Genomic DNA, 16708 nt, shown 5'->3' with positions numbered 1-16708 from the left:
GGTTTGTTTCTTGTTTCAAGAAATTAAATTTCTTAAAACAAGAAAGGGTTTTTTAGAAAGGCACCTTTTAAACAAGAAAAATTCTTTCTTGTTTAAATTTCCTTTCAAGAAATTTTATTTCTTGATTTAAGAAATAATATTTCTTGAAAGGAAGTTTTATATTAACACTGAAACCCTAAAAATAAAATGTAACTTGGTTTTTTCTTTTGCATATTATAATTATTTACATTTAAAACATTTAACACTTAACATTTAAACATTTTTAAATAACACATTTTTGACTCAAGAAAACATTATTATTATCCAAGGTCTGTTGAACTTCATATGACCTAAGGTGATCCATTTTCTTCGCCTTTTCTCATCTATAAAAAAAGAGTTATTGGGATATCAATGATTTGTTTTTAGATAAACAACTTTTTTGAAATAATGTAATGTTAATAATAGCCAAAATACAAACACGTTGGACAGACGACCGAGAGAGAGGAGCAAGACAGGTAGAAAATGAAGGGTTGAAAATCGAATTTCAGAGAGAGAGAGGCACGGGAGAGACACGTACATACATACATATATATTTACATACAGTCCTTTGCGCGAAGGGAGACCGAATGTAAGCAGGGCAGATCGTGTCAGTTTTAAGAAGGTGAAGAGAGAAACGCCGCGACGCGTAGGTCAAGCGAGCGAGAGAGAGGAGCAGAATATGAAAGGGTTGAAATTCGGGTTTCAGATCGGGTGAGCCGCGGACACGCATAGATATTTACATGCATACATAAGTATGTCAAAATAATACAACATATTTTTCTTACCTTAGAAGGTTTTAAAACAAAATTACAGCTTCGACAAACAAATTATTTGGCTGATGCAACTGCAGGTATTTTCACTCTGAAAAATAAATAAAATGCGAGTAATAAGATAAAGTTATTATAGAACTGTACACCCACAAATTTATGTACAAATGTACAGTGGCTCACAGCTTATTTCGTGCAGAGGTAAACTTAAAATTCAAACTCGTATAGCTAACAAACTATACGATAATTTACCAAAATTTAAATGCAGTTATGTTAGGTAGTATTCTGGCCCTTATTAACCCACTTCTTTATTTTTAGATTCCATAGAATAACACTTAAAATTAAGAAAAACTAAAATCATTGACTTTTTTAATGTCACAGCTTATTTCGTGCAAAACTTTAAAATTATTATTATTTGTAAATTATGTCTCAAAATGTGTTTTTTTGATTTCTTCATTGAAGCGCCTATTATAAACAATTTTTTTTGGAATTTTAATTATTTCAAATACACTAAAAAAAAAAGTTACATGCAAAAAAAATAAAATAATCAATTACAATGTTTAAATGTATATTTTCGTATTAAAAATGTCCAAAAATGTATCTTAAATTTGCAGAATTTATTGAGCAAGGACCCAGTTCTCAACTATCCATGATGAAACACTTCTTAAAAAGGAATTAAGTGGTACCAATAGGCCCAAAATGCATCCTGTACAATAGTATCTGCACCGGAACAGACTTAAAATTATTAAAAATGTATAGTAAATTTAACAGTACGGGCTTAAAACTTTTTTTTTAGTGTATTTGACATAATTAAAATTCCAAAAAAAATTGTTTATAATAGGCGCTTCAATGAAGAAATCAAAAAAACACATTTTGAGACATAATTTACAAATAATAATAATTTTAAAGTTTTGCACGAAATAAGCTGTGACATTAAAAAAGTCAATGATTTTAGTTTTTCTTAATTTTAAGTGTTATTCTATGGAATCTAAAAATAAAGAAGTGGGTTAATAAGGGCCAGAATACTACCTAACATAACTGCATTTAAATTTTGGTAAATTATCGTATAGTTTGTTAGCTATACGAGTTTGAGTTCTAAGTTTACCTCTGCACGAAATAAGCTGTGAGCCACTGTATGTATGTACGTAGCTCTTAGCTAAAAAACAATTCACCTAAATTGGTAAAGAGATTTGAAATGTATCCTTTAATTACATACATACAATTGTACGCCCGCTATACAAAAAATTATATACATATTTACATACCTTTGAATATTCGGAAAAAGGCTTCACCTCTTATCCGCTTGAAAATCACGTCCATCACTCACGAATTTTTTTCACAACTGACGCTCGGGGGATCAGAGAAGTCGGGCCGAGTAGGCCCTTCGTCCCACTTCGTTTTTCTTGTCGTTAACATTCGGAAGCCGAAGGAAGTCAATGGCTACTTTCCTATATTATAGGGTCATTTCATTCATATATTCAAAGGTGATTTTGTCCTTAAATACGTACAAAAATGTTTTGGCTGCGACGGCAAAACAAACATATGAGATTTTCATTTTTCTATTTTTAAGAAAAATTCTTTCTTGAATTTTTTCCATCAAGAAAGGTTTTCTGTATTCAAAGGACAATTTTCTAATAACAAGAAATTTTTTTTCTATTTTCAAAGGTAGGCCGATTTAATGGCGAGATTTCCAAAATTTAGAAATTAATTTTTATGAGTGTGGATTCTGAAAAACAGGACCTCTAAGTTTGAAAAATGCTATAAATGCAGACGGCTTCTTGGTGTGTTGTGGTGTCAAAACACAAAAAAATTTTACAATTTTTTTGATGTTTTTAAAGGTTGTATTATAGTTGTACTAACTGGCTACAAAAACAAAATTTTTAAAAACGAAGGGCGGTAGACTACTTTAATTTTGACCGCAACTGTATGTTTAAATGTTTTATTTTATTTCTTTATTATTCTCCCTTTTAAAATGGTAAAAGTATTTTAAATATATAGTTTTGACAACACAACAAACAAATCAAGAATACATTTGCCCCCGTAAACTTGGCAATTATTATCCTTTGACGTCCGGTTTCTCAGAATCTTTGCGTCGGGGAACTCTTTGGAGAACGCTGTTTAATTTGGGATATCGGGGTAAATATGTAGATGTAACGCGATGCAATTTTAATTTTATAACCAAAAGTTTTAAGAAAATGTGTTACATCTGTTGTTAAAATGCAAATGAAATATTATTTTAGCAAAAGGGTACCAATATTGTAATGAATTTAAAGGAATTTTTATTAGTCAGCTGCAATGGTCACACACGCACTAATTAAACAGAAACACAAAATTTAACTTTGCGAAATTTCCACGAACCAATTCTATTTATACCCGTTACTCGTAGATTAAAGGATCACATTGTATTCTTGCAAAAGCATATAACAGGTAGAAGGAAGCGTTTCCGAACCTATAAAATATATCCGGCCTGTTCCAGTTTTCACTCGGAAGTGAATTTCATTTCATGCTGGCGGATTTAAGTCCGCATGTCAAATGCTTGGCGGAAAGTTTCCTTGTGAATTTTTCGGAAGTTAAAAAAATACCAACGATGGATATTTGAATCCGCGCAGTTCTTTCGGAAGTGAGTCATGAAACAGGTCTGGAAAATTCGATTCCGTGTGAATCTTTCGGAAGTGAAAACTAGAACAATGCCGTGTATCGCAGGATCGCTAGTCATGTTCGTCTGTTCTTCTGTCTGTCTGTCTCTATGAACGCCGAGATCTCGGAAACTATAAAAGCTGGAATATTGACATTGAGCAAGAAGATTCTAGGGGTTCCTATGCAGCGCCAGTTTGTTTCATCGGTGCCACGCCCCCTCTAAACCACAGAAACCGCAAAAAGGTGTGGCGCCCACAGGTTTGATGCTATAATGAAAATTTAAGCTAATATGTATCAGCGCTATTTAGCGCTTTTAATGCTTAAACCTGTCTAGCGCCTATATTTGTGTTCTGAACAGAGCTTGCAAACCTCATTTTGTTTTTGTAGCTTTAAATCAATTCCTAACTATCTAAGAATATCTTTACAACATTACTTGGTTTTATTCAAATAATTTCGAAAGATTTTAAAGAACACGCGAACCAATTTGTAGGAATAGGCTTGGTTGGAATACTTTGAGACATTTTTTATCTTAAGACTTATGGTAGTTCATTTGAATTGATCTGCCTATTATAGCTTATTTGAAAGGTAATTCGATTCTTTATGGCATTTTTTATTAAAGATAGTTTCTTATATAGTCAATAAATATACTGAAGTAAACAAAAAAAATAACATCTAACCTAGATTCAGGACAGAATTTTATGTACATTTATTTGTACAATGCAATTTTAGAATTATCTTGATTTCCTATGTAAAATTGATGCACATATCACAGCAGGCCTATACTTTTCCCTTTCTAGAGAAAACCCAATTTTCTGACTTTTATTTAACAGTAATCTTATAGAAACCCTTTTAACTTAAAAGGGTCTCACCGAGTGGTTATTGAAAGACCGATTGCTTTGTTCGGTTGAGCCGAACGGTCGGACCGAAACCGACAAGCAAAACGAAAAAAGGGTTCCGCTCAGAGAGAGAGTTTGTGAGCAACATTTTTTTCGTATACCCGTTACTCAGTTAATGGAAGTACGAGGGAGATGAAGATATGCATATAGCAAATCAACTGCTTTTTAATGAAAGGTGCAACCATTGCTTTACAATTCGTTATGTATTTATACGTATTAAAATTGTTTTGGGCGATAGTGGGCATTAGACTTGCGCTGCGTAGAAAGTCCCAAATTTCGTTTGGTTAATCCCAACTTTCTAGCTTTTAAAATTTCGAGATTTCAGCGTTCATACGGACAGACAGACGGACATACATTGCGAGTAATAAATGTTCATGATTTTCAAACTGACTCCATCTATTGGGTAACTTTTAAATTAATGGTTTTTGGGCTATTACTTAACATTTTATTTACCCTTTCACAAAAATTTCAAAAATATGGGCGCTAGCAGACCTTAGTGTCGTAAGCGGTTACGGGCGTTAGAATGGGAGCGCCACATTCGCTTAACAAACTTGAGCTAAATGGGAAGCTAAGGAATCTAAATCGTAAATGACAACTCTTTACCTCTTATAGTTTCCAAGAACTCAGCGTTCACACCTGTTACAGTATATTTTTTCCCCGAATACAATATACAATTTTGCTTTACGAGCAACGGGTATAAAAAGCTTCACAAAGCTACAAAAATAATTCTCAAGGACTGGCGATAAATCCAAGGACTTAGTCAGTTTGATTTGTTTCGTACTAGATTTCCCAAGAAATTTACACTCTAGGCTATACTTATGGATCATATGTAGTTCAATTGCAACTAGTTAAATTCTAGTTGCCTTTTCACTAGACTTTAACATGTATTTGTTCTACCAGTTAAATATTTACCAGTCCGAGGCAAATTACATTTTTACTAGTTTTGTGCTATTCTTTTTTCCACTACCACAAATTTTCTGGACTTTATGTAGTTTAAATGCATCAGACAAATTCAACTAGTTCCCCTGCAGGAAAAATGCAAACTAGTCTGAAAAACAACTAGTTATACAACTAATATAAAGCAACCGGAATTTGTCTGAATGCATTTGGACTACACAGGGTCTAGAAAATTTGTGCTAGTCGAAAAAATGATTAATACAAAACTAGTTAAAAAGAAACTTTTCTCGGACTGGTACCTTTCTGACAAAAAAAACCTTAAAAATATTTAACTGGTAGAACAAATACATGTTAGGGTCTAGTTAAAATGCAACTGGAATTTAACTGGTTGCTAATGAAACACATATGATCCAAAAATATAGCCTAGAGTGTAAATGTCTTGGGAAATTTAACACTAAACAAATCAAACACTCGAGGTCCTCGGTTCAATCCCTAGTCTCTGTACATTTTTTTTTGTTTTTTGTTTGCTAGGTGATGCTTTAGTTTTATTTTAAACTTTGTTTAATCTGTCCGAGGCAATATATATGTGAAAAATCACTGTTTTTGAATTATGTCACACTAAAATTCATAAACCTTGTTAGGTCAATACAAAATGTGATGCGTGTATGGCTCAATCAGTTAGTGTGACTACAAATCCAAAGGTCCCGGGTTCAAGTCCTAGAGAGGGCGACTTGCCTCAAAAAAGTAAGTTTGTTTTAATTCCATTTAATTATCATTTACTGTATTTGATTTCATAATAATTATCAGAAATTCTCTAAGGACCGCGCCTATTAATTGGATACTAAACTAGGAGAGCGTCAAGTTAGGCATCGTCAAGTACTAGTGAAATCCAATCACTTGATGGTTTAGATATTAATTTTAAGTTTTTTGGTGAAAATAATTTTTTTCAGTGTAGTTTAACAGCTGTAAACGTAAATTGGTTAACAGTAACTAGTGCAAAACTAGTAGCAAATGGACTAGTTGTTTCCGACGACAAGCATATGAAAAATGGACCACTTCGTTACAAGGAAATGGACATAACTTGAACTAGTTAACCTTCTTGACCCAACTAGTATTTTAATAGTCCAAAACTGATTCCGTTTCCTGCAATAATGGCCTTATGAACCAAATTATTTTCTATAAAAATATTGTTTTTAATTTAAATTTTAATGAAAAACAAATGTTTTTAATATTTTAGATTGACATGGTTGACGATGATGAACGTCGTTGGCGTCATTTCAATCCGGAGATACCAAAAAGATCTGGAAAAATTGGTGAACTTGAAAAGTTTGATGCAACATTTTTCGGAGTCCATTTTAAACAGGCGCACACAATGGATCCGCAAACACGAATTCTTATTGAAACTGCTTATGAAGCTGTCATAGACTCTGGAGTAAATCCAAAAAGTCTACGTGGATCAAAAACTGGAGTGTACATAGGCTCTTGTATTTCTGAATCTGAAAAAACGTGGTTTTATGAAAAGGTTTCTTCTGGCGGATTTGGAATCACTGGATGTAGTAGAGCAATGATGGCTAACAGAATATCGTATTGTTTGGGACTTGAGGGTCCTTCATTTTTACTAGATACAGCTTGTTCTAGTTCAATGTACGCCTTAGACAATGCATTCAGCGCTATTCGAAACGGAGAAATTGATGCTGCAATTATTGGTGGGTCAAACTTATTACTTCATCCATTTGTAACACTCCAGTTTGCACGGTAAGCCAAAAAACATCGTGTTCAGATGGAATAATTTAAATAAATATTTTAGACTTGGTGTTCTGGCCCCAGATGGCTTTTGTCGGCCCTTTGATAAAAATGCTAGTGGTTATACTAGATCGGAAACCATAAATTGCCTATTCTTACAAAGAAAAAAAGATGCTAAGCGAGTTTATGCAAGTGTGGTTTATTCGAAAACTAACTGTGATGGATACAAGCCAGAGGGAATAACATATCCGTCGGGTATAGTACAAGAGAAGTTGCTTGATCAGTTCTACAAAGATATTGACCTTAAACCAAGTGTGTTGGGTTATTTGGAAGCTCACAGTACAGGAACGGTGGTCGGTGATCCAGAAGAGTGTAAAGCAATCGATAATGTTTTATGCAATCAAAGGCGAGAGCCATTATTAGTTGGTTCGGTAAAGTCAAATGTTGGTCATTCTGAAGCGGCTTCTGGAATCTGTTCCTTAGTAAAAGCTTGTTTTGCCTTTGAATCTGGGTTAATTGCACCAAACATAAACTTTACGGAAGTTAAACAAGTAATTGCACCCTTAGCCGAAGGAAGGTTGATAGTCGTAAAAGACGTAACTCCGCTACCTAAGCCCTTCATTGGAATAAACTCCTTTGGGTTTGGTGGAGCTAATGCACATGCACTTTTGAAGGGTTATACAAAGTCCAAAACTAACCATGGATTACCACAAGATGAAGTACCGCGGCTACTCACATGGGCAGGAAGAACTGAGGAGGCAGTTCAAGAGATTTTTAATGCAGTAGAAAAAAATCCCTTGGATGCTGAGTTTATTGGATTACTTCAAAATATTCAAGAAGAAGATGTATCCGGTATGGTATTTCGGGGGTATGCAGTGTTTGCCAAGCAAGGAGTTCAACCGTGTAAATCCTTGACAAGAGATGTTCAACATTATACTGGTCTTCAGCGCCCGATTGTCTGGGTTTATAGCGGTATGGGTTCGCAATGGCATGAAATGGGAACAAAGCTAATGATAATACCTCGTTTTCGGGAAGCAATTGAAAGTTGTTATCAGATATTGTTATCGAAAGGCCTTGATCTTCTACATATATTAACAACAAATGATCCAGAAATTTACCAAAACATTTTGCATTCGTTTGTGGGAACAGCAGCAGTCCAAATAGGGCTAACAGATGTCTTGAGGTCTCTTAATTTTCAGCCGGACTATATTATTGGGCACTCCGTTGGTGAATTAGGCTGCGCATATGCAGATGGTGGGCTAACTGCTCAACAAATGATATTGGCAGCCTATTATCGAGGTAGGGTTAGTGTGGACCTAGAAAAAATAAGGGGTTCAATGGCAGCAATCGGAGTTGGATATAAGACAATTCTACATATGCTGCCAAAGTCTATAGAAACGGCTTGCCATAATGGACCGGATTCTTGCACAATATCTGGTCCATTGGATGATGTTTCCCACTTTGTAGCTGAGTTAAAATCAAAGGGAATTTTCGCAAAGGAAGTGCCCTGTTCAAATATTGCTTATCATTCCAAATATATCGCACATATGGGTCCTCCATTATTGCAATACATGAAAGAAATTATACCAAATCCTAGAGCTAGAACTACAAAATGGTTGAGTACTAGTGTTCCTAAATGTGACTGGGATAACGATCAAGCTAAATTTTGTTCAGCAGAGTATCACACCAATAACTTATTAAACAGTGTACTTTTTTATGAAACATTTTCATTGCTACCAAAAAATGCATTGACTATTGAAGTGGCGCCCCATGGTCTTTTAGGTGCTATTCTTAAGCGATCAATGCCCAATGGTATACATATTCCTTTAACAAATAGAGGCAATAAAAACAACGCTTTGTTTTTTCTTTCGGCCCTTGGAAAGTATGTATTATAATTAAGTCAAAATCTTAAAATAATGTAAACAAATTTTCTTGAAGATTATATCAAAATGGCATATTACTACCGGTTGCCAACTTATATGAAAAATTTCAGTTCCCTGTATCCCGCTCAACACCCAGTATTAGCTCGCTTATTCGGTGGGACCATAGTGAAGACTGGTTCGTGACGAAATACGAAAACATGAAGACTAAATCCAGCGGAGAGCGTGTGTTTCCAGTTAATTTGGCGAGTGATAATGAAGAATTTATGAGTGGACATATAATAGATGGAAAAATTATTGTGCCAGCTACATGTTATCTTCAGTATGTTTGGGAAACATTTTCACTTATGTACCACGGCCCAAGTTATATGGATGTACCCGTTGAATTTGAAGATATTCGTTTTATAAGAGCTACAAGTATGCCAGTAAATGGAAAAGTTGACTTAACAGTTATGATTCACTGTGGGACCGGCCATTTTGAGGTAAGTACATTGTTAATCGATTTTCATATATATTTAGGAGGCCTTAATCGATCACATTTTAGATAACTGAAGCGGGTAGCTTAGTTGTTACCGGTATTATCCGTGAGACTGAAAATCCCAATATTCCAGAAGTTTATCAATTCCAAAAGAAATCTATGTTTCCAATGATTTCAAAAAGAGACTTTTACAAAGAGTTAAGATTGCGTGGCTATCATTACAATGGCGCATTTCAAGCCGTTCAAATGGCCCGTTCTGATGGATTGTTCGGAAAGGTTGAGTGGAATTATAATTGGGTAACCTTCATGGATGCGATGCTTCAAATTCAAATTTTGGGTACTGATTCGAGAACTCTTTTATTACCAACAAAAATACGGAAACTTAAAATAAATGGCTTACACCATTTCGATTTAATGACAAAAATGAATCCCGATAATCGCGTTTTTGATGTCTATGTAGATCACATGTATGACCGGATCGTTGCAGGAGGAATAGAACTTATCGGTCTACATGCTAGCCCAGTGCAAAGGCGTAGACCTCCCGGTATTCCAGTTTTGGAAGAATATGTTTTTCTTCCACTTTCTCTTTCCCCGATTCTTTCCCTACAAAATGCTGCACGTGCTTGCGTTCAAATAGCTCTTGAAAATAATCCAATCCCAAAAATGAAACTGGTAGAGTTAGATACGGATGGAAAAGAAACCGTCTTAACTGAATTTTTAGAAGCAATTGAAGATCTACCTGTTGTTACTGGAGACTGCATTCTATTAACATCTCGAAAGCTAGAAGACATCCCAGGCGTTCATGTTGAAAATGGATGTTTGTCTTCTCAAACCAATTGTCATTTTGTTTTATTGGGAGGCCTTGATGAAGAACAAATGCAAGATAAAATTTTAACTGCCCATAAAGTGCTTGTCGAGACTGGATATATGGTGCTTAGACTGAAGTCTACGGAAAATATTTTAGAAATGGACAAATTTAGAACGATTACAACAATTCCGATAGATAACAACGAGGAAACTTTTGTTTTAATGCAGAAAGTATCAACTAAACTATCAGTTCAACCAATTTTGGTAAAAGTATCTCAAAATGATGAGCATTTTGAATGGATTGCAGTTTTACAATCTGCCATAAGCACAAAAACACCTGTTATTGTGTATTCATTTAGCGAATCATTAAACGGTATTATTGGTTTGGTAAACTGTTTGCGAAAAGAGCCAGACGGTAATATGATCAGATGTTTTTTCATTGATGACCAAAGTGCTCCTGAGTTTGATTTGTCTCTACCTTTCTATGCAGCTCAGTTATCATTGGGTCTGGCATTCAACATATATCGCAATGTAAGTGTAATTTAATATATTTTTACCTTTCAACATATTAGTTTGTTTTCTATTAGGGTTCTTGGGGCAGCTATAGGCATTTGAAATTGATCAAAAGTGAGAAACCAATGGCCAGATTAGATCATATATATGGAAATGTTATTCAACGTGGAGATCTATCGACTTTGCAATGGCTAAAAGGACCTTATGATTCACAAAATTGCCAGATTAAAGTAGCTTATTCTTCACTTAATTTTCGAGATGTAATGCTTGCAACTGGTCGGTTAGCCGTTGAATTATATGGATCAAGTCGAATAGACCAAAACTGTGTTCTGGGTTTTGAGTATTCTGGCATCAACGTAGGGGAGAGTGGGGGAATTTCGTCACAGGGGCAATTTCGTCACCTGCAATATCTCGGAATCCATAAGTCGTAAAAATATATAATTTTTTTGTTTTAGTCCTTCAAGACGGCCAGACACAACCAATGCACTTGTTTTGCACAGAAGGCCAAGATAATTAAGCTATAATATTAAATGTGTTTTAACAGTTCAAAAGCTACATTTAGTTCTCGACGAAATTTTTTCTGTATGCCACAATTCAAAAGGAATAAGATACACGATTTTTTATATAATACACAGTGCTATAATGTGCATTTCTGCGTCAGTGATTTTTAACTTCGCGTCTAATTTCGCAAGAAAAATAATTATTTCTAAAAAAGTACGGTCTGGGGAAATTTCGCCACCCTACGCTAAGGGTAAATTCGCACCTATTTTAAATACATATTTTTATATTTGACGAGCTGGCTAACGAACAGACTACCAGCAGCAGCAACAAATATAGGACGTCAACAAAAATGGTACGCTTGATCAGTGTAGCATATTTTCAGGCGTTAAACTCCCTACATTTTTCAGGTGACGAAATTTCCCCAGTTGTGTGGTGATTTTACCCCCCTGTGTGGTGAGATTGCCCCAGTATATTGGTTTTACATTTTATTTTTTTATAAATCACCAAGCTAATTAAAAAAATAGGGGAATGTCACATTTTAAAGCTTGGTGCTAACCGCATTCAACAATAAAAATAGAAATATGATAACGTGTCTCAAGATGGACAAAAACTAGCTTTGAAAAAATGCTGACGAAATTCCCCCACTCTCCCCTACTTACGGGACGACGTATAATGAGCATGGTGGTCAAGGGTGGTGTGGCTTCCTATATTGAGAAACCATCAAAACTTATTTGGGATATTCCTGATCACTGGTCACTGGAAGAGGCAGCCACTGTCCCTGTGGTATATATAACTGTCTACTATGCCTTTTTTATGATTACCGATATACGTAAAGGAAAAAGTATTCTTATACATGCTGGTACTGGGGGCATTGGGTTAGCCGCTATTCGGGTGGCTTTATCCTATAACTTGGAGGTTTTTACAACTTGCAGTACTCCAGAAAAAAAAAATTTTTTATTGGAAAAGTTTCCGCAACTTAAAGGTAATTTCAAGTACATGTGAGTAAATGTATAATGCAGGTTTTTAAAAAAAACTGTAGAATCAAACATTGGAAATTCTCGAGATACATCATTTGAGTTAATGGTGCAGCGTGAGACAAATGGAAAAGGAGTGGATTTTGTATTGAACTCTTTATCAGAAGAAAAGCTGCTTGCTTCTGTACGTTGTCTTAGAAAGTCAGGTCGTTTTTTGGAAATTGGAAAATTCGACATGGCTAACGACAACAAGATTGGATTGGGATCCTTTTTAAAAGAAATAACGTTCCATGCTGTTCTAGCTGATAGCCTCCTTGTTGCTCCTGATGAAGACATTTGGGTAATAGAATTCTTGGATATAAAATAACACAAAATATACATTACATTTTTTTTATAGCATTTAAAAGCCCTAATCGATTCAGACATTTCCAATGGAATAATTCAACCATTACCGGTTAAAGTGTTTCCGGCACATGAAATTGAACAAGCTTTTAGACATTTGATCGGTGGCAAGCATATTGGAAAAGTTGTAATTCAAGTTCGTGAAAAGCCGGATGATCCAACAACGTTACCTATTCGAGTGCTTAGTCAAATTTACTTTAGGCATGATCTTTCTTATGTCATCCCTGGTGGCCTTGGAGGTTTCGGAATGGAACTGGCTGATTGGATGACCCTACGTGGAGCACGAAGACTTTTGCTCAGCTCTAGCCGTGGTATTACAAAAGACTATCAATCATTCAGAATTACGTAAGATATTAATATTTACATTGTTATCTAAAAAGTAACTAAAACGATTTTTTAAATAGGCTATGGAAGACCTATGGCTGTGAAATCGCTGTCAGCACCGCAGACATTTCATCAAGAGAGGGGTGTCGTCAATTACTCTCTGAAGCTGCTGTACTGGGACCAGTTGGTGGAATTTTTAATTTGGCAGTTGTATTAAGAGATAGCATTTTTCCCAATCAAAACGTTAATCAATTTTTAGAAAGTTTTACACCAAAAGCGATTGCGACCAAATATTTGGACGAGCTATCTCGGATTTCTTGCCCCGATTTGAAGCATTTCGTAAATAATGATTATTGACCTATTTTTTGAACCAAAAAATCAGGCACTTAGGATCGACATACGCAAAAAAGGAAAACACCATAGTGATCCTCAATGCTTAATCTATTCATTATCGCCATGATTTTTATTTTTTGGATTTTTATAATATTCTTCAAAAATAATCATTATTTTTGAGTTTTAAAATAAAAATCAAAAATAATCATTATTTCTGATCAGAAAAAATAAAACTCAAAAATAATGATTATTGTTGATTTTTATTTTTTTCGCTCAGAAATAAAACTCACTTGGACGCCACGGCTTTTCTGTACCGATTTTCGTCGTTTTTTTTGCATAGTCCTATGTAGCGAATGCAGACGTAACACCTCTGAAAAAAAAAAAATTGAACTTGGCTTCTGCATCCCGTTAAATGGTATCATTCTTATAGTCAGTAAAGGAGATACTTCTAGCCTTTGTTTATGTTTATGTATTTAAACAAACATTATGTTTATGTATTTAACCATGGATTGCAGTCGAAATGCACTTTTCTTTCTCTCTTAATCTACACGAAATAATTAACCAATGAAGGCCGCCAGCTCGACAATACATACTGGAGCAACATTTAACAAAGTGCCACCGCTGTTTGAAATCTCTAAAATCTAAAGAAGCATTGTCCCTTATTCTTAAGAACAGCTTATCCTCTTCTTCTCAAGAATTCGCGGCTTTTGCAAAACTAATTTAAATATCAAACCATGTATAGAAAAGGGTTTTAGGTAAGTAGAAATTGGTTAACAAAGTCTGCAGTATAAGTTGTTCTTAAGAATTCGCGGTTCTTAAAAAATCGATTTCAGATACGTTTTTATTCAGGAATTAAGTAATCAGCACAACTTTCCACCCAAGAAAGACAAAATTGGTAATAATATTAAAACAATTATATCGTGTTATTTTATTTTAAATAGTATTATTATTTAAATATTTTAGTTAATTATTATTTAATTTGACAAATAGAAGCATGGCCAAGGACGAGCTTTTTATGTTGCACCTATTGTCCGTCAGCATCATTTTCAGTGCTGAAAATCTCTCTGAAGATCTCTCAACACTAACTTGCGTTGCAGGTACAGCGTGTACGACTGTGGCCAGTTGATATAGAATTGGGTAGCGCAGCTTATTTTCTTCCCAAAACTTCATTATGTCTGTATCCAGGCTTATAGGTTTGGGAAAATAGCTCTCGATTTCTGCAAATCATTTTTGTACTACTTCATTTTGATTAAATTCCTCTTCTTCTCCAGAGGCGGCTTCGATTCCGTTTAGGAACTCATCTAAGAGCAGGGAAGAGCTAGAGTTATTAGGTGACTCGTTTGTTAAGGTCGATGCTATTGTTGATGTCGTAGCCAGTGACGTTGTCGAAGTTAGTGATGTAGTTAAATCCAGTGATGATGTCGAAGCAGGGGATGATGTCAAAGCCAGGGATGAGATTGCTCCTTCAGACGTCGAATTAGTCTGCAAAATAATATAATGTAAGATATAAAGCTCTTCTAAATTTAATTACCTACTCTTTTCAAATTTAATATTTGAAGCAAAAGTTGTTTAAGATTGGCTCTGGCTAGCATAACACTTGTCGGATTTATTAAAAAAACTCTTCGAATGCGTGGATCCAAATAGATACTAGATAGAATCATTTTGTCTTCTATTATGCCATCTTCCCTCTTCTGGATGCATTGATATAAATCTCTGCAGAATGTTAGTTGGCTTGCTGCGACTGTTAACTTAAGCTCAAGCCAGAGCTTATAAAAATCGCCAAGGAATAATTGGCTGGATTGTAATTTTTGAGTGGCTAGGTATGCCGGCTCCAATGCTTTTGTCAGATTTTCCAATTCGCTCCACTCTGTTGCACTTAGCTTAACTGAGGACTTTAAATGTCGCTCGCAAAAATGTTCAAAGGTTTGGAGCCTCTGCAGCATAAGATATGTCGAACTCCAACGAGTCGGAACATCCAGAACCGGTTTTGATAATGCTTCTTCTTCTATCAAGTAGCTTTAATTGAAAAAGAATTGAGAATAAAATAAATTGAGTATATATTAAAAAACGCACCTGAATGACGGGGTTCGCAGAAGCTTGACAATATTTCGTGCTTTGTCAATAAATGGAACTGATCCCAAGCGATCAAAGAAATCTTTAATTGCGAGCTGAAGAGTATGAGCTGCGCACTTAATCGAAACTATTGAATGGATATTTAAATGCTGGGTGAGCTCTTCTTCTTGCAACTCGTCCGGGCTTTCGTCATCATCAATCTCCCATTTGTTTAGCAAATCTACAGCCTTCACCATGTTTCGGCCGTTATCAGTTGTTATGCTGTAAATCTGTTCCTTTTTGATGCAAAAATCATCCATTATAGACTGAACTTCGGAGCAGAGATTTTGGGACGTATGGGATTTTGTTAGCTCTATAAGACCCAAAGTCTTAATAACAATTTTTCCGTTTTCTATAAACTGCACATTCACTCCGAGGATTCCGCGATTGCACCTCGTTGCAGTGTCCATTTTAAGGCAAATAATACGAGATTTTAAGGCATTTACAATTTTGATTTTAATCGAATGGTACCTTTCCTCCACTAGTCCCATTATATTTCGGGAGGTAACCGCTGGCATGTTCAATCCACAAAATATTTGATTGGTCAATGTCTTGAAACCTGTGGAATCAAAGACAGCCAATGGAAGTTTTTGCTTAGTTACCAAATCGATGCACGCATTCTTCGCTTCGTTTCGGCCCATTGTAACTGAAAACTTTACTTTTTTTTCTTCCACCTGGTCATCTGAGCTTCCGTCATCATCTTCATAATCACTTCTATGCTTGGCTTGCAAATGTCGCTTAAGGTTGGAAACGTAGTTACCGGTTAAAGTAATTTTGCAAATTTTGCATTCTGAAATATTTTTTTCCGTATTATATTCAAAAAAGTTGCGTAGGGTAGTATTACGCTTGCGACCCATATTGATACCGGACGAAAATAAATAAATTGTTTTTATTAATAACTTATAGATCCAATGTTACTTTATGAATACTGACATATATCTCCCTGTTCGCTCTGGGAAAGTTGAGCTGATTACTTAATACCTGAACGCGTTCCTAATAACATAATTAAAATCGTATCTGTATGTTCACTCATTTTAGTCACTCATTTAGACCTATGTCTTTAAGTAGGTTCTATGTTGAAATCGATTTTTTAAAAACCGCGAATTCTTAAGAAGAAGACGATACTCAATCTAAGGACCTTTTTCTATAGTTTGTTTGACATTTTGATCGATTCTTAAGAAGAAGTGGATGCTTTCTCTAAGGACCTTTTTTTATAGTTCGTTTCACATTTTAATCGATTCCTCAAAAACCGCGAATTCTTAAGAAGAAGATACTTTCTCCAAGGACCTTTTTCCTATAGTTTGTTTGCTATTTTAATCGATTCATCAAAAACCGCGAATTCTTAAGAAGAAGAAGATACTTTCTCCAAGGACATTTTTCTTATAAATCGTTTGACATTTTAATCGACTCTTCAAAAACCGCGAAT

General features: G+C 35.0%; 2 protein-coding genes, 1 long non-coding RNA gene and 1 pseudogene across 4 annotated transcripts; 2 read left to right on the top strand and 2 right to left on the bottom strand.

Annotated features, from left to right (window-relative positions):
- Positions 1-302: 302 nt before the first annotated feature.
- On the bottom strand, positions 303-2120 carry LOC138913702 (uncharacterized). The gene is made up of 3 exons (XR_011419507.1): positions 2051-2120; positions 804-879; positions 303-362 (listed from the first exon to the last, which is right to left on the bottom strand). It is a non-coding gene; the product is annotated as an uncharacterized lncRNA (long non-coding RNA).
- Positions 2121-6496: 4376 nt separating this feature from the next.
- On the top strand, positions 6497-9034 carry LOC138913549 (fatty acid synthase-like). Its single transcript, XM_070217512.1, has 2 exons — positions 6497-6970; positions 7023-9034. Exons 1-2 carry the CDS (start codon positions 6588-6590, stop codon positions 8851-8853), a joined length of 2214 nt encoding a protein of 737 aa, XP_070073613.1. The 5' UTR covers positions 6497-6587; the 3' UTR covers positions 8854-9034.
- A 2768-nt stretch (positions 9035-11802) lies between these two features.
- LOC138913227 (fatty acid synthase pseudogene) lies at positions 11803-12862 on the top strand (annotated as a pseudogene).
- A 1320-nt stretch (positions 12863-14182) lies between these two features.
- LOC138913457 (uncharacterized) lies at positions 14183-16200 on the bottom strand. Of its 2 annotated transcripts, XM_070217259.1 has the most exons (4): positions 15942-16200; positions 15244-15841; positions 14706-15186; positions 14183-14652 (listed from the first exon to the last, which is right to left on the bottom strand). In XM_070217259.1, the coding sequence occupies exons 2-4, from the start codon at positions 15798-15800 to the stop codon at positions 14395-14397; spliced, it is 1296 nt and encodes a 431-aa protein (XP_070073360.1). In that variant the 5' UTR covers positions 15801-15841; positions 15942-16200; the 3' UTR covers positions 14183-14394. The 2 variants fall into 2 exon arrangements, with proteins under 2 accessions (XP_070073360.1, XP_070073359.1); XM_070217258.1 differs by having other exon boundaries at positions 15244-16200.
- Between the last annotated feature and the right edge of the window lie 508 nt (positions 16201-16708).

Source organism: Drosophila takahashii, chromosome 3R (assembly GCF_030179915.1).
Source record: "Drosophila takahashii strain IR98-3 E-12201 chromosome 3R, DtakHiC1v2, whole genome shotgun sequence".
NCBI classification, from domain to species: domain Eukaryota; kingdom Metazoa; phylum Arthropoda; class Insecta; order Diptera; family Drosophilidae; genus Drosophila; species Drosophila takahashii.
This window is presented reverse-complemented; position numbering and strand designations above follow the sequence as displayed.